Raw genomic sequence first — 21,636 nt, forward strand, 5'->3', positions numbered from 1 at the left:
AGTCACAATGGATTTGTGGGTTTTTTGCAGCAAAACCTGTGTGTTAATACACCTACAATAATGCATTCCCAATTTTCTGATGTCAGAGCATGGTTGGTATAAAAGCTGGCTTTATGCTTGAGTGAAAGCATTCCACTTTCTTTTCACTAGAGGAATTTTTAACCTGGCAGCAGTAGCATTATAATAACTGCCAGCTGCTCACTTGGCACAAAAGGGCCTAGAACCAAGAGGGAGAACCTGGTGCATTATATAGGTAATTTACTTTTTCTTTAAAACTTGAACGTTTAGGCCTCATAAATACCTTGATCTGGTATTTGGCCTTTGTACACATCAATCTGGGAGTATGCATGTGGAACATAGCTCACAGATTTTAATTTGGAGTACGTTAAAGTAATTTTCAACAAGATCGGAAGAGAAATTATTCTGGGAGATTCATCTGTGAGTGGGTGGTCAAGAAATAAGGAAAGCCTTTAACGTTAAGCAGATGGACCTCCCTCATTTAAGCTATATTTTGGAAGATGCAAGTTAATCATTAGCCTGAATATTGGGTAGTATTGGCGTGATTTTCATATCAAAAGAGTAAGGATGAATGTCCAAGATATTTGTGATGCAGAAACTCAAGAACGGAAAAGATATTTTCCTGTATCCTCAGCTCCAGGTGTGTCCACTGCTTTCCAGACAACGATACAACAGAAATTAAATCTGGAAGGGTACACAGGAGCATCAGTTGTACCGTTCTCCACCTGTAAATTCACATAGCTGCAAGCCACAGAGCACTTCTTGACACACAGTTCCAGTTTACTCTTTGATATTTTTAAGTTTTAAGGCCTCAAAAACTACAGCATACCAAAGGAAGAAAGCATGAAAGATTTAAGGACATTGTTAACATCTTTTTTCCCAAAGCCTTAAGCCATGTCTGGAAATGAACCATATGGAGCAAAATAACTAACTAATCCTGGTAGTCTCTACCAGTCTGACTTTGGGGGAGAAATCTCCTTATGATTTTTGTAATCAGTTTGACCATAAATATCTGAGCAACAACTACTGACTGGGCACGCAAGCAAATTAATAGCACTATAAGCTCTCATGCATCCTGCTCTACATTTTGTAGCTCATAGTGGACAACCTGCAGTTAAAATGGAGAAAATTGAAATCCAAACTATTTCACCTGCTTCCATGAAGGAATGGAACAATTTCCCTTGTTCTTAAAAAGTCTTGGGGTCTGCAGAAGAGTATTGGACTGGTGTTCGGGAATTCAGATCTCAGTCCTTGCCTTTAAGTGCAAACGTTTAAGTGGACTTGAAGCAAGCTCCTTATTTTGCTTCCTAGTTACCCCTTTAGAAATAAGTGATTCTTTCTTTCTTGCACTCTTTCTCTGTGTTAAATAGATTCTTTGGAGAAAGAGCTGTCTTACTCAAAGTCCCATATAGATGACTCTCTGATCTCAGCTGTGGTTTTACTGTGTTTAGTGTAATGTAAACAAATGCTGCCTTACTATAATAAAGCACTGCTTTAATAATACGTTTACTTAAGAGATTTGTGGCAAACCTAGTCTATTTTAAATGAACAGGAAAGCAACATTTTGATTAAAAACAACAACAAAAAGCAACCTGCTTTAGGTATTTCAGACTCCTAGTTGGGAGTTGCCACTTTTAGGGACTGTAGGACAGTCTTAATCATTTCTATTTGTAACGTGGACAAGAGAGTGAAGCAATGGAAGAAATAGAACAAAGATAGAAAAGTGACACAATTCAAGAGTCTTCCATGCTGGCTCTGGGCAATTCCTGGAAGTCTTCATTCTCCCTTCTTTCTTCCTCTCCTTGTTTTGGTTGCAGAGCAGGGTTAAGATTTGATCTGTGTGCCTTCTTCCTGCCACATGTGCAAAACACTTGCAGTTAATGAGAATCTGTGAGGAGTGGTTCTTTCTCCTTCCTTTATGCTTTTGATACTACTCATTCTGCCTCTCCACCACTCTGAACCCCCCTCCCCCCAAGGATGTACACGGAAATGAAAGAGGGAATTTAGCCAAACTTATAGGCTTTTTCTCTTTCATGCACAGCTGTATGTCTTGAAATATGAAGATTTGGTCCTTCTTGCTTGCCCTTCCACTAGTGTTCCCTCCTGTTTTTGTGGTTCCCAGGCTTCTCAGACAGAAGCCTGGTCACATGTATGTGATCTGCTTCTTACAGATTTTGATGGGCATGGGACTCACCAGCCACATCTTCTTTCATGGAGTTGCTGCCTCATTTGCTTTGAGTGACAGAAAAAGAAACTGGTTTCTCTACAGGTTGAGTGTGGGAAGAAGACTTCTTTCTGCAATGCCACAGTAACAGTGAAGGACTGTGTTTTTTTTTTTTTCCTGCAGATTCTTTTCCTCATAAGCTTTCAGTGGCCTATGCAAAATAAATGTAGCTTTAGAAAATGGCATCATTAAATTTGTGCCAATTGGTCTCAGCAGAAGCAGCAGAACTGGGAGGGCTCTGTGAAGACTCTAGCTCTCTGAAATAGTCAGTTCAGATAAGAGTCTACCTGTAGGCAGAATAACATTAAGGAGCCCCTGTATGTTTGCCTAGGACTATATGTCCCTTGTCTGTGGATCCGATTATTCCTAAAGGCACTAAATTACCACTTGCCAAGTTTTCTTTTTAAAAATCAAGTACAAAGAACAAAGCATAAAATTAGATCCAAATTGATGTCAACATTTTTATATTCAAAAACTTAAAAGAGTGAACCTGTTCTACTTGTTTGTTTTTAAATAGGTTTTGTCCCATCCCCATCTGTGGGGATGCGCTGTCCTAAAGTGAGCCCTACTGGATGAGGTAAAGCTGGAAGTGTTGCACACTGATGCCTCCCAATGACCAATTGAAAGCAGCACACCATGTATAATTGTAAAAACTCTTCACCTCCCCCACTCATAATATCATCAGTAGATCACCTTCTTAAGTAACTATTAAACTTGCCATGTACTAGCCAGCAAGTGTCTTTGTGTTATATTCTCATTTAACATTGTGCAGTGGTTGCATACCTACCAAGCAAGAGGGAACAGCTGCATCATTTTAAAAGGCATATGCATGTAGCCAATAGCTCTTGTATTTTTAACACAGTAGTAAGAATTCCATAGAAGCAGAAATAATATCTAGTGTACTGCTAATCTTAAAACAAAATAGAAGAAGAGTTTTGATGGAAATGTCAATCTATATAAATTCTGTCTGCTATTGTATAGTAGCCAAAAACATCAATCTGTTGTTTTCTGAAGAGCAAGTTAAGGAATGTATTTGGAGAATGTTTAGATTTTTTAAAAATAATATTCTCTGTATGCTTGTATCTCTTTGTCTTGTCTTGTCTTCTCATAATTGTATTTAAAAAAGACCACCAAAACCCAATTCATTTCTGGATCCCAATAAAAAAAATAAATTTTATTTTAAGGGACAGCCTAAAAGCCTAGGAAGTATGCATTACTTTCCAGGGATAGTGTTTTTAGTTCAGGGTTGGAAAATTGATCTTTAACCCGCTCTGGATAGTTTAAAGTACTTGTTTAACACAGAGGTTGTCTGCTGATGTCAGTCCTTTTGTATGTTTTTCTTGGTAGAACTTAATGAGATTACATATATATTGATGAATAATTGCTGCCATATAAATTTGCCACCTACCTACAGTGACTCTTATGAATATTTGATGATAGTAAGTAGTGGGAACTTCCCTGTGATGCTCAAATGTGCTTCAATAAGAAGCAGCACAAGAATAGCTTTTGTTCTGCTTTTTGGCTTGTGGAAAAACATATGACACTTATATGCATGTTAGTAATTAGGCGCATCTAAAATACTTATGGTCTTAACACTAGCAGTTTAATTTTAATCATAATTCCATCTCTTTGCAGGGAGGGTGCGATTCTTAAGGGGAATACACATTTCTTTACCATCTAGATTTCTATTTTAACTTGGCGCAGGGTTGACTGGTTGGTCTCATGTTTCTAGCTATGAAATAGCAGTTGAGAAAAAGGAAAAAATGTAGTGGAATATATTTGTCATTTTGCAGATGCAGCCATGTTCTTTTTCAAAACCTAAAAATAGTATCTTCAGATCAACAATTTTGCAGACTTCTGTGCAATGTGTTCAGTCTCTCCAGTGTCCCCATAAAAAGCCTACTTGTCTAAACAATACATTTCTGTCATAATGCAAATCATGTAATGTCTGTCAATAGCAGACACCACTTTTTATCATCCTTTCATCTGGTTTCTTCCTTTGTAGACAATATAATTTGTTTTGCAGCTTGTATGATTTTTCAATAAATTCTTATGTAAGGCTGATACTGAAAATCAGATTCCTGATTTAATTGTACTGAATTGTGATAATTTGCTTTTGTTTGCACATTTGAAAGTCACTGCTTCCATTATCCAGCTTGCTTTAAGCAGTGTATTCAGAATGCAAGTTAATGTTTTCTAAGCTACGATAACTTGCTTTTATCTACCTACCTACCTACCTATTTATTTATTTATTTTCTGAGACTTGCCAGGCCTGCTACACAGCTATGTTTTTCCTCTCTAAACCCGTGTAGCAACACAAGCAACAGCTCTGTCGTTCAGAGCTGTTAGACTGTTTATGTACTTAAAATAATCTGCAATAGTAGCTACTGGAATTATTTTTTCCAGTACCTCCTGAGTATTGAGAGTGTAAAATCTGTAAGTTCATTAATGCTGCTATTTATAGGATTTCACTTGAAAGGCAGTGCTTTATAGAACTTACTTTTCTTTCAGGGAGTCAGTTTCCTCCTGTTGCAGCTCAAGATCTTCAGTTTGTTCTGAAGGCWGGATACCTTGAGAAACGCAGAAAAGGTAAGTTTAATTAACTTCGTGAAGAATAATTAGTTCACATTATGTATTGGGGGAGTCTGTGTGTATTTAAAATTATATACACAAATAACATTACAAATGTGAAATAGATACTGAAATCATTAAAATCCAAAAGAAAGAAGAGCAAGTAATTCCTACAGTAGTGTTAAAAGAAAATCTCATTTCTTTATTGACTAAAAAAATAATGTTGTGAAAGTCCCATGTCAGCCATAATTCAGAGACTTTTGGGTATTTTTGAAGAAAACATTAGAAACGTATGCAAAAGTGCCATATGTTGGCTTCATGTTTCAGTGAGCATCAAGATTTATTTTCCTTCAAGAGGGCAAATATTGATCTCAGCTTTAGTTCAGTCAATATTTACCTTGATTCAATAAATCTTATATTGTCACCTTAATACCCACTTAATGCAGCAGCAACTCTAGGAAATATTTAGGAAGTTGTTCATAATTTCCATATATTTAATGGCACACACATTTTCTTTTAAAATGATTTCAAATTTCCACTTATTTTCTCATGTCCAAGTTTTACTTAATTTCCTTCTGAGTGTCGTACTTTTCCCCTCCTTCATATCCAGATGTTGTTTCCTTTCCTTAGTGCTTTTTCTGTCTCCTCCTCCATCCTCAGTCTTCCCTCACCCTTGAAAAGAAGTAACATATTTGCGATTAATAATACATAAAGTGTTATAACACAAATTATATTAATTGCAGATCACAGTTTTCTTGGCTTTGAATGGCAAAAGCGTTGGTGTGCTATCAGTAAGACGGTCTTCTATTATTATGGAAGTGACAAAGGTAATTATAATATTTATGATAAACTATTAAAATGATCTTCTTTTAATAGACCAAAGAATATAAAAGCTGTAGTGGAGTTGGAATCTGAGAAACTAAAGTCATTTTGAGAGAGCAATGAACCTTTTAAAAGAATTGTTGCCTCTTAAACAGTGCTTTGAATTTAAAAAAGTGTAAGTATCTGTAAGTGATGTGCCCATTTTCAAAAGCAAGGAAACTGAGGAACAAAGATTTAGTTACTTGTAAAGCTACTTTGTGTGCCAATAAGAGCTAGCTATTAGGTCTAATAGTACTCTAGTGCTTAATTAATCTACTGGACAGCAAATGCTTTTTCTGTCCAAATGAGATTTTCATTTTAAAACACCTTCTAGCAATTACTCCTTCTGAGTTCTTTAAAGAGTGGTTCTCTCCAGGAAAATGTTAGTCTAAAAACTGCACAGGGAAGTTCCGTGTTTCTCTCTAAATTGTTTATGTTCTGAAAAAGCTGGAAATGAAGTAATATGTTTTAGCTAAAAGTCAGTTCTGAAGACTGGCTAAGGCTAGCTTCTGAAGGTGACTCTAATTACAGTTTAGAAAGAATCTGACATAAACCTTGAGATATCACTTTGAACTTTCAAAATTGACAATCAAATAAAACATCCTTTTAATTTTGTGCTAGGTGTATTTGATATTTAGGAGTAAAACAAATAATACAGAATTATTTTTTAGTAATTCTTAAAAGAGCAATTTTGTCTTTTTTTCCCCCAAAATATTCATTTCTGGATAAACCTTAAGCTTTTTCTGCTTATGTGTGACTTTACTTGAGCTTAGTGCAGATAGTTTTATCATATTAATCTTAATTCAAAGACCAATTTAATTTGATACAGTTTGTTTCATTCCTTGATATCCTAATTCATTTAAACTCATCCGGTCTTTAAAAATGAAGTAGAAATAAAGTTTCCAGAGATTGGTAACTAGAGCTGCTAAGTGTTTCTTTCTTTTTTTTTTTCTTTACCACTTCCTTGAAATTTACAGATTTTCAAAAACATAAATAATCTTTCTTTTTAAAATTTTGAAAAAGTGTGGCATCATATTGACTTGTCAATTGTCATTTTCTTCTTTCTCTGGAAAATCATCTCTTGCTGTTCGTTTATATATAGTTCTCAGGTCGTAAGTTGTATATTGTCTACAACTTACAAAATATCTAATGTTTTGTTCAAAGTTTATATTGCTAGTTCTAAAAGACTGTTCTGGGGTTTAAAATCTTCTTTGGCTTCTCATCTAATCTTTTTTGCAAAAATGTCAATGGCATTTTTGCATATATTTTTGACTTTTGTTTGTGTTAATGATTATGCTTTCTAATATACAGTCTTTCGCTTAAGGCAGGGAAACTGCCCATCTCCCCTTCTTTCTGCTGTTTTTTCCCTTCTGTAACAACCTGACTATCAAGGCTATATTGTGATTTCTAGTATCTATGCTGAAAGTTAAGATACATGGAAGCACATTCCCTAGCACCACAGAGTTCGTGTCCTATTAGGAATTGATACTACACTGTGGAATAGCTTGTCTTTTGTTTATGGCACTAGGGACAAATGCCTAGGCTTATACATTTACAGCTTTTGAAGACTACAGATTTTGAGGAGAAGATCCTTCTGATTGTAACCTAACCTGTTTGTAACCTGGTATGGTAGAGACACTTAGTCCATGGAGCAACTTTGGAGAATTATACGAACATGGATCGACTCAGAACAGTAGCTCAGGAAGGAAGCAAACAAATCAGGTACTAGAATTTCTGTTCAGGTGTCTGATGCTCTCACTGCAGAAAAATGAGCACAGCATGATGGAAACATGTTATCTTCCAGATCTGGGATGACCTGGCCAGTTACTCCAGAGCTCATGTATAAGGAAAGATTTTTTTTTTTTTTTGGGTAGATTGAGCTGAGACATTTCCTTCAGCCTTCTGATGCAATAGTACATGAAGGTACCCATTCCAGTGCAGAAGCGAATTGCCAGCATTGCCTGGAAACTGGATACTCGTGATTGCTTTAATTTCATGGCAAACTAGTTTAGTAATGAAATTGCGCTGTCACCCTGATGGTTGTGAATGTAGGTACTGCTGTTTATTATGCTGTTTAGCTGCCGATTGTCAGCAAGGACTAGGTGTGTGAGGGGAGAATCCTGAGGAAGTTTGGCATTTATTTACTGGAAGAACCTGAAACCATGTTCATTCTCACTGTTATGGCCAGCAATACTACTTGCTGAAGTATGCTGTAGTGTTTGGGCCTTTCTCTTTTGCCATGACATTCGATGCTGTACCAGCTAACTTGGGCCATGTAGAAWATGCAACTGTGCTCTCAACAACTCTGCGGTAGTAGTGAAGTGTGCATTTCACAGAATCACGGAGCGACTGAGGTTGGTTCAATCCTCCTGCTCAAGCACAGTCACCTAGAGCATGTTAGACAGGAGTGCGTCCAGGCAGSYYTTGAATATCTCCAGTGAAGGAGACTCCACAACCTCTCTGGGCAACCTGTGACAGTGCTCCGTCACTCTCTCAGTATTGATCATGAGACTACTTCTAGCTGCCTGGAGGCAGCCTTGCTGACTTCCTGATCAGGTGACCTGTAGTAAACACCACAACAGTGTCCCCCATGTTAGCCTGCCCTTTGATCTTTACCCATAAGCTCTCGACTGCCTCCTCCTCCTCCCYGCCTAGGCAGAGCCTGATACATTCCAGTTGCTGTCTCACATGAAGAGCAACTCCACCTCCTCACCTTCCTGGCCTGTCTTTCCTAAAAAGCACATAGCCCTCCACGGCAGCATTMCAGTCATGCGAGCTCTCCTACCTTGTCTGTGTGACTGCAGTGAGATCACGGCCCTGCAACCGCACACAGATCTCTAATTCTTCCTGTTTATTCCCCACGCTGTGTGCATTGGTGTACAGGCATTTCAGAGAGGTAATGGCTGGCTTAATGCAAATTGCTGCCACCTCCTGAATTGTTTGGATGGCAGCTGTCTAAATGATATTGGTCTGCCCTAGTCTGTGCAGTGTCTGCAGACATTTTGTATCAGCTGGGTCCTGGTTACTGACAGATTCCAGAGCTGGTTCACACAACAGGAAAATTTCCCCTTGTCAGTGTGAACCCAGTTTGAAGAGAGACAAGTGAGACAAGGGATTCCATATATGCTCACATTCTAGTTCCGGTTTGGTTTGTTTTGCATTGTGCATGTTTTTAAATCTGGGACATKCAGACTGCTTATCAGTGAAGGATATTTTGTATCTGATGAAGTGTGTATTTTGTTGATCARGGTTTGATTTGTATGGTTAAATATCAGTGTAAATGTAGCTGACTGCTAAATTTAAGGGTATAGGATGCCTTTTTTTTAGATTATGTGGCTCTATTATTTCCAAAACACTTTTAATTCTTGTAACTTCTTCCTTCCTACATTTGGGAAAACAACAGGTATAGTAAAGTATAAAGCWCACAAATATATGTAAGCAAAAGTTTCAGAACCATTTTTTTCAGACTTGTTTACTGTTACTGAGAGTTACGAGGCCCAGTCAGGCAAATACAGCACAAGCTAAAGCTTGTGAAACTAAAATAAATTAGACCGTTTTGTGGGTGAGAATGTGTGTGAGAAAGGGAGATTACAAGCATCCTTTTAATATTTGCAATGCCTACTGGATAATGCATGTCTCATTTCTCCCTTTGTGTGGTAAATTTGGTGCAGCACTGGATAGTGAAGCAATGTTATTTATCCCTGAAACATAGACAAGTCTAAGCAAGTCATCTACATTTTTCATATTCAAGGATGTATGGGGTAGATGAAGGAACAGGACTTAAAGGTTTAACCTAATTAAGTGGCAGACGTAGGTATTGAACTTACATTTTATCTGTGCCTGTGCTGCAGTGTTCATTGGCAAGATACAGCCTGTAACATTGCAGAGAAGCGTGTTCAAATGTCAAAGCCAGCCTTGATTTCCAAGAGCTCACCTGGCCCTCCCTTTTCATAGTCACAAGTCTTTTCCATTTTTTTTTATTTTTTTTTTCATGCCAACAGTAGCCTCAACTTGGTACCTTGTTTACATGTTCTCTGTGATCAGACTGTCTGGCAGTACCAAGGTATTTGGGCACCTAGGTGGTATAGGTTGCTCTTTGGACCTCAAGTGCATGTAAAGAAAGTTAATCTGTTGCTTTATAAACAAATGAATTAATGGCTTCATTACTTTTTCTTCACTAGGCTCCTTTCTCAGCAATCTGCAGAGACCAGCTAAATGTTTAGCAAGACAGTAACTGATAACACCATGGTATTTTTTTTCTCTCTTAATGAACACTAAAAATTTACATTAATTTTTATAACTTGGAAATGGTACTACCTGTCTGCTGGTAGCACAAGTCTGAAGAGAGGAGTAATTCAGAGCTCTTTTTAAGTCTCAGTTCATGGACATTTTTTAGCAAGTACATAACAGTTCTGGAAGTCTCTTCTGAATGGTGAAGTAGCAATGGGCAGGCCAGTGGACGCACTACTTCCATTTATGCAGATGATACACACACACACACACACACAAACATATTATATATATGTGTGTGTGTACATATAAATATATATAAATACATATTTTTACAAATATATATATACACACACACACACACAAAACCTTTTTTTAAAAATGCCAGATAATTGAACAACATTAAAGGAGAGGAGWTTCCAGTTAGAGCTGGATTTGCAAATCTCTTCTAACTCACCTAACTATGCTACTAGAATTCCTGCTCCATGCTAGGCTTCCATAATTCTCCTAGTAGTGAGGAAGGATTCACAAGCCTAATGGATAGCTGCTGCTGTATGTTCGTCTGTTAGCTGCAGACCTCCTTCTCATAAACCTCCACCTCTGAACAAACACATGATAGGAAAGACAAGAAAAACTCTTTCAGTTTTGACTTCAGTTTTGATAGAATCTGTAATCTAAATCTGCGGGAACTGTGTATGCTCAGTAGGACTTTGATTCTTTTGATTGCCATCACATCCTGCTATGGCCATCTAATGAGAAAGGGGGGGAAAAAAGGCAACCAAAACAAGAAAAAATACTTGGTCAGCAAGTCTTGATTCTCCCTGATCACCTGTGTTTCAGTTTATAATGTGATTTAATGATATAAGCAGATGAAAATATCCTTCTGAATTCAGTTTGTTCATACAGTTACTTTTTTAAATCCTAGTATTTTATTCCACTTGTGGCTACACATTTGTAATACTTTTTGATTTTAAAGTGAGTTTAGATGTGCAAACAAGTAGTTCCAAGTTTCTTGAAGGTACACGTTTGTATAAGTCCTTAAGTAATGTGATCCTGATTAGAATATCTGATCACAAGATGCTACAAAACTGTAGTAATTAAATTTTTCTAAYTGAAAAATATCTGAAATGCAAATGATCCTTACCAATATACAATAAAATACTCCAAATTGTCTGGTCCAGCAGCACATCTCTGGGAAGAAGAGAAGATGCTACTGTTAGTTAAAAAAAAATCTTTCAGTCAACAGTGCAACTTAAAACATTTTCAGGCTGTTAAATTAGTGTCCAGTTCTTTAAGATTTCCTGGCATCTTAGTGGTTCACAACTCCTGGATTGATTGGTAGGTTCAGTCAGTTCCTTTGGACAAGTGTTTGGCCCAATGACATACAAGTCTCACCTCCAATATAAACAAGTTAAGCTGTTGCCCTAAATAATGTGTTTCAATCTTTGCCTCCGTTTCTTCATTTTTTTTTATCTAATTTTTTCAAAGGACTAGATTAAACAAAAAACTTTATTGCATGTCATATTCACTCTCTAAAAGAAAAGAATTCCTGTGCATGCTCCAAAAGCTGGAAAAGAAATTACCATTTTGGAAATACTGACATTTACTATTTTTAGAAAGCAGACATACTGCATATGGGAAAGTATGTGAAAGTACATTTAGCATGAAGCCATGTGAACCATAAGATCTTAAAGACTCAAAATCTCAAAAAGACAAGAGTTAAAGTATTTATAGATACTATTAGAATCTATAATTTATCAGTCCCTGAAATCTTACTGTTTGCCTTCAGTTCCTTATGCCTTTCTCTGTAACTTCTTTCCTTTGTACTATCAGAGTCCTCTCTGTTCTTCAGAATGCTTTAATTCTTCTTACATGTGCTATTAATATGGTCACATTGCCTTAGGCTTCAAATTTACAACCCAATCATTTCAAGACCCAGTTGAAGGTTTGCCCTCCTTTGTTTTAAAAGTTCCCATGGACTTAGTTATGCAAGACTACTTCAAAACTTTTTTCTGTGTTTCCCTTGAGATTTTCTTTTCCTAATATTGGCCCGGTTTCCGTTGTTAACAATGTTTCACTATTTTTGGGAGSCATGAARTTTGTATGGAAGAAAACTATTTAAAGCAGCTGTCAAATTTCATTAAAATTTTTATTTTCTCTATTTAAAATATGCCTCCAATCCTATTTCTAAAATGTTTGTGTACTCTTTTTGAGTTTTTTTAAATACCTAGTGCCTGATTATCTGCTCTGTTACASTGTTTTTTACTATTCTGAATTCCTGGTGCAAAATGATCTCCAAAGACTAATTTTTTTTTTCCTGATATATTCCTGATATGGGTGAAAAGAAGATGATTAGGAGATGAGAGTAGAGAACAGCTCATTCTGAAATGAGATATGACCTAACTGAGGGGATCTTAACGATGTGTATRAGTATCTGAAGGGAGGATGTAAAGAGGATGGGGCCAGACTCTTCTCAGTGATGCCCAGTGATAGAATGAAAGGCAATAGGCATAAACTGAAATACAGGAAGGTCTGTCTGAATATGAGGAAAAACTTTACTATGAGCATAACAGAGCACTCTTAACAGGTTGCCCAGAGAGGGTGTGGAATCTTCTTCTCTGGATATGTTCAGAAGCTGCCTGTTTGCAATCCTATGCCACATGCTGTAGGGTGACCCAGCTTGAGCAGGGTGATTGGATTCGATGGTCTCCAAAAGTCCCTTCTAACCTCARTCATTCTGTGATTCTGTGAACTGTGGAAGAACTTATGCTTGAAAATGTTCATGTTCTTTTTTTGTTTTTACAAGATTCATAATACTACATTTTCGCGGTTCTGTTCTATGTTTTTCTGTGACAACTTAAGGGCTTCCTGTTGTTAAATTGGGAAGCCCTATCTTGGGAAAGTAAGAGGCAACAAGAATATTATCTTTCTTCAGAAAAGTGTGTTCCATTTATATGTCTCTTCCTTAGTTCTTTCTAATAAGCTTTTGTATGTTTATCTAGGAAAACTGGGTCTGATTTGTGGATTCAAAATGAAAGTGAAATCTCTATAATGGAACTGTACTCCCCGAAGCCATTGACACTTAAAGGTTCTGCCATTAAAAATGACTATATCTAATTTTTAGTCTCAAAGTAAAGTCCAGACATTTTAAGGTTTCTTAAAAATCTAAAGCTATTTAGCTCTCACTAAAGCACAAAATATTTAGAAGATATTTCTAATATAAGCGTAGAATTCTAATGCCAATTGAGTGCATGCAAGCAAAAACAGGCTCTTCTTACCTCGCAAATATTAACATGCATACTTAACTTTATATGTTGTGAGCTTCATCCAAAGTTCACAGAAGTCACTGTGGGGCTAACTTGTAATGGCAGCTTTTAGCTGAAAGCCCATGTTTCGTTTGTATGCCTCGTTACCTGCAAGCCTTCGCTAATAAATGATCTTGCCTTCAAGCATGCACTTGACTATTGTGCCTGGCCATGTTGCTATCATGTATTATAGTCTACTCATGGCAACTGGGTAATGCGTTCGTCTCCAGTCCTCCCTAGAAAGATGTGTTCTGCAAGAGCAGCTGGGATTTATAGGCCACCAGTGCTTGTCACCGTCAGTGCGTGCAGTTGAGCTGCAGCTGCCCTGTGTCCTGCCGTTCCACGCTTGTGAAGCTATTTCTCAGGACACATTAGRTCTTCTCTCTGGCTTGACTGCCACTGACAGCGTGGGTGCATACTGAGAGTCTTTCTGTTAACTTTAATGGATTCTGGGTCAGAACTGTGAACTGTCCCATTGTCTTAGAATTTCCTCATGCTCTACAAATTAAGCATACGCATAATGCTAGTCTGGTCTATAATCGGGGTACTTTGCTTCTAATTGTCTGTGCAGTAAAAGCAGTAATGTTATAACTAGTCTGTTATAAAGTAATTTTCATTAGCACGGGAATGGGGTATTTGGAGAGATAAGACAAAGACAATATAAACAATAAAACAAGTGCAATATGGATAGCACGCATTGCATTTTCATTTTGCACGRAGTGTAGTGTCTTTGTATTTTAGTCGTAATGCTCTTTGAAAGAACTAGTACCAGTATGAAGATCATCTGAGATTAACTCTATAAAATTGTATTACCATGGAAAGGGATCGTCCCTGTGACAGAGAAGTATTCTCGGAAATATTCCAAGAGACTAAATTTGAATAACTTGCCTCATTTTTATTTTGACAAAATGATTTTGCCTTTTGAACCTGATGCTTGTTTGTTCTGTCTACGTGTTGCTATCTTCTTGAATTTCGATAAACCTCCAGCACTAGAGAGTGAGAAATTAACGTGTTTCACTTCATCTTCTCCCTGAGGTCATAAGGAAGAATAAAATTTCTAGGCTGAAATGAATTTCATTAGAAGAGGCCTAGTTAACCTGTTGCAGGTTATTGTTTCTAATATCTGCCTTAGTGTGATTTCATGAATTTTGCATCTGTGTGCTGTTTGATATGGAGGTGGAAGATGGAACAAACATAACATTCTAGTACTGTGTCACAGTACTCAGTGAAGACATAATAAACCTTACTGAGAAGGAAGTGACGAGAACGAGAAAATAGAATGTTATTCTGTGCCCTGGAATTACTCAAGTAATTCCATTTTTTTGATATTTACTTGCCTTGGTTGAGAATTCATAAACAAGAGGAAACGCGGAGAATTTGTGACTCTCTGCACGTAAGTTTACTGGCCAAGTATTTGTTTGGTGACTGCCCTTACACCCTGTCCATATTGCTATGTTAATCTGCTTTTTGCTCTTTCAGGAGTGAAAAATAGATTTTCTTTGCTATTGAGTTTCCAAATAGGTGTCAAAATTATGTTGAAATTGTAGTTTTTAAAAATTTCATCCACTGTAGAAGCTTTCCCTTTTTGCTGACATATATAAGCAATGGGTGCTTGATTTGCACCTAAGTTATGTTTGTCGATACTTGAAGTGTGGTTGTTAATTAATACTTCTCCCCACTGTGAAAAAAAGACTTTACTTAATGCCATTTTGTTTTGTAGGCATTTGCACTTTGTTACAGGAGATCTGAGCAAAATGCAGCTGAAGATGAATGTCTGTCTTGATTGCTGCACTGTGGTCTACAGAAATCACAGAACTAGATTACTTTTGTGTTTGTTTTGTTTTCATTATCCACTAAAACATGCCAGAACACATAAAATTGGATGTAGGCACTCATTTAAAGTGCTCAGAAGGAACACACTGGTGCCGCTAACCCAACATGCAGTATATTTAAACTCAGGCCTGTTCTAAGTGATACTTCTATAAACCAGAACCTCTAAAACTGAAATGTAGAATTGTCTTTAAAACAGCCACATGGCTCTACATAATCAACTGTGGTAGGGCTCAGCAGTTTTATTGACTAATTAAATGCTTGCTGCATTGAGAAGAATGCTTTTGGAACATGTCTGAATTTCTAACAAAACTCATTCTGTGCTTTTACCGTGTGAAAAGGAGACCCATCTGSGTGGTTGGGAAATGTGAAGAGAAGCTTTTGCAGTTGCTTGAAAAGAAGTTTAAAGTTTATTTTTTGAGTAAAGTGGTTAGTTTAAGGAGGGAGTTCACCAAGTTCTGAGTTAAATGGGTTTTCCCATTGGTTTACTGAACCTGAAAGGGACGCTGATATATAGGAAGCTTGTCTTGCAAGTTCCAGTTCTTGACTTTCCCTAGATACAAATGTCATAACATGCACTTCTTGCTAAATAAGACCACCATCTGCAAACACCTCCCTGTGGAATTCCCTAGGCATCCTGCAGAAAATTGTACTTTTGTGTACATCTTCCTTTTAAAATAAAGCTTTATCTGCAGAAGTATCATCTAATCGTTTTGCTAATCCCCCCGTTCTTTGTAAAATTCATGAAATAGAAAACAAAATCTGAATAAATGATAACCTGCTGAGCCACTTAGGTTCATTGTTGTAAATGAAGCTCTAACTTTGTTTTTTATCTCCGACAGACAAACAACAGAAAGGTGAATTTGCCTTAGAGGGTTACACCATCAGAATGAATAATAGCCTTCGGAAGGATGCAAAGAAAGATTGCTGTTTTGAAATCTCTGCTACTGATAAGCGCATTTATCAGGTTGGGCTTTTAATGTCGACTTGAAATTAAATTGATAAAGCCGTTACAATTCCAGTAACTGAATTAACATTTCAGTAAAACAACTTTCACTGACACCTTAATGAAAAAAAAAACCCTCACTTGCTTATACTGTAATTCATATATTAGGAAAAATAATCTGATTTAAAATATACATGTATGTRTTCAAATATTATCTTTTTGGACAAGAACAAAGAAAACTATCATCTTTATCTATGGGTCATTTCAATGTTGATATTTTAGTATCTATTATATAGTATGTCTGCATGATTTCTTGGATGAATTAAGCAGTAAGAAAAACTTAAAATATATATCAGTGTTAAATACATAGTATTGGACATAGCTTTGCAAGGAAAATCTAGGTAAAAGCACATATCAGCTATGCAATTCAGAGATCTATCAGCTAGACATCAATATGGAATGTAAGTTTAATAAGTTTTAAATATCTGAGATTGCAGTTGAAAGCCAGTTAATTAAGCTGTCAGGTAGTGTGTTGGAGTCTGACAGGAACATTTTTAAGAAAACTGTACCCAGCAGTCTAAAAAAATTCATGGGTGTCTTCTAATTGTCAAGGGCAAATTTTGTTCATCAGTTCTGGCTTTGACATTGATGAAGAGAAGCAGCTTTTTTCTGCACAGCTGCCAGCTGCTGATCAGAGTTTCAAATCCATCATCCTCTCCTTCAATTACGTAAATTTGTCAAAATTAGCTGTACATTATAAGAAGCATCCTTGCAAGAAAAGTACCAGAAGACATGAAAAGAATTGCTAATGGTTCCTTGAGGAAGTGACAAGAATGCTAGAATCCTTCTATTGCTAATAAAATTATAGTTGCATTTTTATCATTACTACTACTACTGATTAACAAATSTTTAATAGTTTACAGCTGCCACTCCCAAAGAAGCAGAGGAATGGGTACAACAAGTCAAATTTGTAATTCAAGGTAAGCTAGTTAGTAAAGCAGTAGTCTTCATGATCAGTACTGCTTAGGGATGGTTGTTCAGTCCATTATACATCTGTCACATTTGTATATTTAGTATTCCCACTTGTCCAAGTTTTGAATTGCAGGTCCTAGTTCTTGATCATGTTGTAACTTTTACATGACTTTCCTTGTTTTGCAAGATTTTTGCTTTTTTTCAAGGATACTATTTGCTTGAAAGCCCTCCCTGATGAACACTAGAAGAAAATAAGCAGAATATACTGTAAGCACCCACTTGTAGAAAATGAAATTAAATGTTTGAGATCTGATGAGATCTGAGTGTCAATTTATTTTGCAAGAGCTGTATGTAGAACTTTATTTACAATTGAAAAAATCAATAAATATGATGTTTTCATTTTGCATAAATTTCTGTTCAGGCTTTGTTTTCTAGTAAGCGTTAACTTTTTAAACTGCTATTATATAGACATGGACTCTAATACTATTCCTGAGGAGGAGGCAGAGGAAGAAGAATACGATGATGTTGCACAAGCAAGCAGTGAACCAATAGATGATAGCATTTATGAAGAACTTCCAGGTATTATTGAGATTTTTTAATACATGACTTGTGATAATTTCTTTTCCACTTCTAGCTTGAATTAACTATGAATGGCTAAAAGTAAATGGGCAAAGTAACGTGATGAATAAGATGCATTCAGATTTCAGCCTTTTGCTATAACATTGAAAGAAAATGTGTCTTTAACCAGGCCTGAGTGAGAACAATTCAGTTTTCTTGAGAAGGGGCATCAAAATTGTGCAGAAAGTGTAAAAGTGGTCTCATGGGACTTTTGGCTCATTAACATTGTCTCTGGCATGTAATTTTTTAAAATTAAATAACTGACTTGCCTTACAGCTTTTTCCACCAACTTGCCCATCATTCTTTTCTTTATTTGTTTTGGCATTGGTATTAAACAGAAATTGTCTATCACTTCATACGTCATCAGCTACTGCCTAATACGTGGTGTTACAATCCTGCAACAAAGCATTATGTTGGTTTAGAAGTGCCCTGGACGTGAACTATAAATAAAGTCAACAGAAGGATTTTGTTTCAGATCTTCCAGAATGACTGTGATTATTCAGCAACTTCTTACTGTGGGCTTTTTGATATGGTCAAATGATTATACAGCTAGATGGCCAAGAGTATATTTCAGATAGCGAAACAAAAAAGAGAGCTTGCCAAAAGCTGTTAAAGATTATAGACATTCAGATAGTAGGAGGAAGGCTTTTATTCTTGCTTATATTTTARTAAGATATGCAAAAATGAGCTATCTGGTTACCATAATTTAAAAATGACATGTAAGGATGATATGACAATAAATAACAATTTTGTACAAAATAATATTCTGTGTTTCTTGCTGTTASGGTGCAGCTAAAAGCAATAGCTTGAGAGGAAGAATCAGTCACAGCATGCAATGCTGATTAATCTTATGCATCTGTTATGTTGAATGTTTTATCCATGGGGAAAAAAAAAGTATGCCTTGGTTTTAATTTTAGGGTCATTTCAGTGAACTAAAGGAGCAGATAAAATGAATGTCTGATGAAAATGTTTACCTTAAAATTATAGGAGAGCTCATTTATTTAAGACCTACTCAGTCTGTATAGCTGGGGAGGATGTTTTTTTCCATTCTTCGAGTATGCCTGAATCCAGCACAGAGGCACATGTTCTTCTGAAATTGGGTGCATTATGCCATATGTGCTGAAAAACTCTTCTGCAATGACTATAAAATTTACATTACAGGGCTAAACCTTACAGCTGGAGGGAGGCAGCTAAAGCCTATTGTAATGCTTTATGGATGCTCAGGCTCTTACAGGAGAGCAAGGATCTTGTGTGCTTGCTTATGCTTTAGTTAATGAACCTCTAATGTGTCCTAGAATAATTACTCTTTCCTGAGCTTCACTTATGTCTTCTGTTCATTTGAATCTCCAATAGTAAGTAGATCTGTAGCAGTAACACATGGACTACTGGTTGAAGGACAATCGTTGAAATACTTAACTTTGAATTTTGTCTTCAGAGAGCTGCAGAATTGATGAGATACTGCAACAATTTAGACTATTTTCACTTTTATCCCATGTTTATATCAGTTTTCCAGGAACTCTTGTCTCCTAATGTGGCAAATCTGAAAGGTAACAGAAGAGCTGTCACAAACAAACAGTAGCCCTTCTGCTGTTCAAGAAATCTAGTTTCATTTTTTTTGTTTAATAACATTCTTTCCCTATACTCTTGCAATGGTGCTTCAGTTTCATGTTGTAAAGTAGGGATTATCGTTTGCTTGTCTTAGGCTTTGTCCATCTTGTCTATTTGAACTGTAAACTTTTCAGAAAGGACCATCTTACCTTGCACAATGCAGACCATATTATAATATTGTGTTTGATATTTGAGTAAAGAAGGTTTGTGTAAGAAGGTGGATTTAAAAAGAGGATATGAGAATTTTTGCATAATTTTGAAAATTAGGATTCTGATAAAACTGTAGCAATAATCAGCAGTGGCTGATACTGTGTTTACCAGCTATCACATTGTTTTGCTTTTTTTCTCTTGCGGTGTAAAGAGACAGTGTAAAAAACCAAATTTTCCAGCCAGGAACTGAATAGCTTCAAACCAGTATCCAGAATGGTAACATTCTATTAGCACATTAAAAGCATAGATTTCAGTGGTATTAAATTTGTGCTGTCTGTTGGTAGGAGGAATATGTTGGGAGTGGGAATAGATATAAGGAAGTATGGGAGAATTAATCTCTACATCTTCTAAGTCGCGTTCTTCTCTAATAGCACATACAAATTCATATTTACCACAGAAGCATCATTTCCTTGTTCTCAGTGCTAGAAAGAGGGTTTAATAAGTACTCTGGTTGTTTAGATAGAGTCAAAAACATCAGAACTGCCAAAGGTTTCCCAGCTTGGGAATCTTCCTTTCAAGGTTCTTCAGGAAAGGAAAGTTTAACTGTCTTCAACAAACTAAGCTGGTCTTCGTTTTTTCTTTTTTTTTTAATAAAAAGAAATAGCAAAGGAAAACTTAGTCTAGCAGAAATAAAGATGTTGTCAGTGAAGACCCATTTTTGTTTGAGTAGCTATTTATTTTCTACCTTAAACTTTATTTTCATTAATTTTTAGTTTCGACAYGACAAGTATGTGTTGCAGTCCACAGCTGGCTATTATAAGCATAGATGATTCCTTAACTCTAACATAAAATARCTTTAAGAATATTAAACAGTTGTGTGTGTGTATGTTTGTAAAGCTATCTAGCTGCACAGAATCCTTAATTCAGTTATGTTTTAAACAGTGGAGTTGCCTTGTCAGAAAAGGAGATAAATTTGTCAGCTTTAAACACGTTGTCGTCTGTTACAGTCCTTCGAGAACAAAGTTCTTGACTAACCCGGGATTTCAGTGACAAGATTTTAAAATGGCTTCTGTTATTTTCTTTCGAGGTTTCTTGTCTGCATGGACCATGTACCCAGATTTGCAGTACTAACTACTGCCTGCTGCCTTGGTTCTTTCTGCAACCTCAATATAGTTTATGTACTCTCTACAGCACTCTTGCACAACAGGAGAAAAGAGGTCTTAGTCTAAGTTAATGTATTTATCTTAATTTTCAATGTTAAGTTTTCTTTCTTTGTTCTGTTCCCTTCCTGATCTGCACACTTAGTTTCCACCTTGTGAACCCTAGTTTCCATTAAAATGATTCTGAAGACAAGGTTTGATTCTTATTTTGATGCCTCTCAGCTGGTGCCTCTCGGCAAGTGCAACATGGGTGAAAAGCTGCTCTTACAGAACAGGTATGGTTGGAAATCCCTAAGTGATGTAATGTGATGTGACATAATGCTGGCATACCTGGCTTTGTCCCATTTATTCTCAGCCTGTCCATAGCACAGAGAACTCCTGGATGAGTGAGAAGTAAGGATGGGGCTGAAATTCAGTGCTGTCATGATCACCAGCCAGGGGAGCTGTTGTGGAGAACGAAGCCAACCAATAGAACTTGCAGCAGTTCTTAGTTTGCTGTAAATTAAATTTTGGGATCGATCCAATCTCTAGTTGGCCCAAGAGTCCTGGGAACGGAAAACTTGCCTTAATCTTTTGATCCCCACTATCAACCCTGTGCCAACAGCTTAGTCAAGCCCAGGTATCTGGCCAGTACATCCATTTCGGACTTTTTCTGTAGCTGGGAGCTGAGATGTCTTTTGTAACTGGGGCAAAGCTCAGGGAATAGTAAGAAATGTTTGCAAGTTTTATGCAGCAGTAAATGTGGTTTCCAAAGAAACACTTCTGTATGTTTGTGTGTGTGTGCATGTGGTGTGTTGGCTTATTTTAAGCAAACTCTTTAAAGAGTTTTTAAATTATATTGATCTTGTTTTAGAACCTATTTCTGACATTGTGTATGATGGTAGGGAATTATCAGCCTGTCTCTTACTCATAGTTGTCTCTTTAAGCAGCATTGTTGTCTTAAGTGGGGTTTGAGTGTAAATTTGGTTTGTCATTCAGGAACATAGAATCCTGCCCCTTAGAGCCTTTTTATGTTTCTGTTCTGTATGTGCAGTGTCAGATGCACTGATTATTTGGTGCTGAAAGTGAGGCTTACACAGTGATGTGTTAATGAAAGTGTCTTTTCAGAAGACCTTGCTTTTTTCTTTCTTTTTTTTTTTTTTT

General features: G+C 36.6%; 1 protein-coding gene across 3 annotated transcripts in view; it reads left to right on the plus strand.

Annotated features, from left to right (window-relative positions):
• Window positions 1–21,636, plus strand: part of SKAP2 (src kinase associated phosphoprotein 2) — a 120,187-nt gene that overhangs the window by 64,787 nt on the left and 33,764 nt on the right. For all 3 annotated transcript variants that reach the window (XM_085307555.1, XM_085307557.1, XM_085307556.1), the window contains 5 exons: window positions 4,754–4,831; window positions 5,557–5,640; window positions 15,882–16,006; window positions 16,902–16,965; window positions 17,426–17,536. In XM_085307555.1, coding sequence (XP_085163681.1) covers window positions 4,754–4,831; window positions 5,557–5,640; window positions 15,882–16,006; window positions 16,902–16,965; window positions 17,426–17,536 — 462 coding nt within the window. The remainder of the gene's footprint in view (window positions 1–4,753; window positions 4,832–5,556; window positions 5,641–15,881; window positions 16,007–16,901; window positions 16,966–17,425; window positions 17,537–21,636) is intronic.

Source organism: Rhea americana, unplaced genomic scaffold, assembly GCF_003343005.1.
Source record: "Rhea americana isolate MKP2758 unplaced genomic scaffold, rheAme1 scaffold_26, whole genome shotgun sequence".
NCBI classification, from domain to species: Eukaryota; Metazoa; Chordata; class Aves; order Rheiformes; family Rheidae; genus Rhea; species Rhea americana.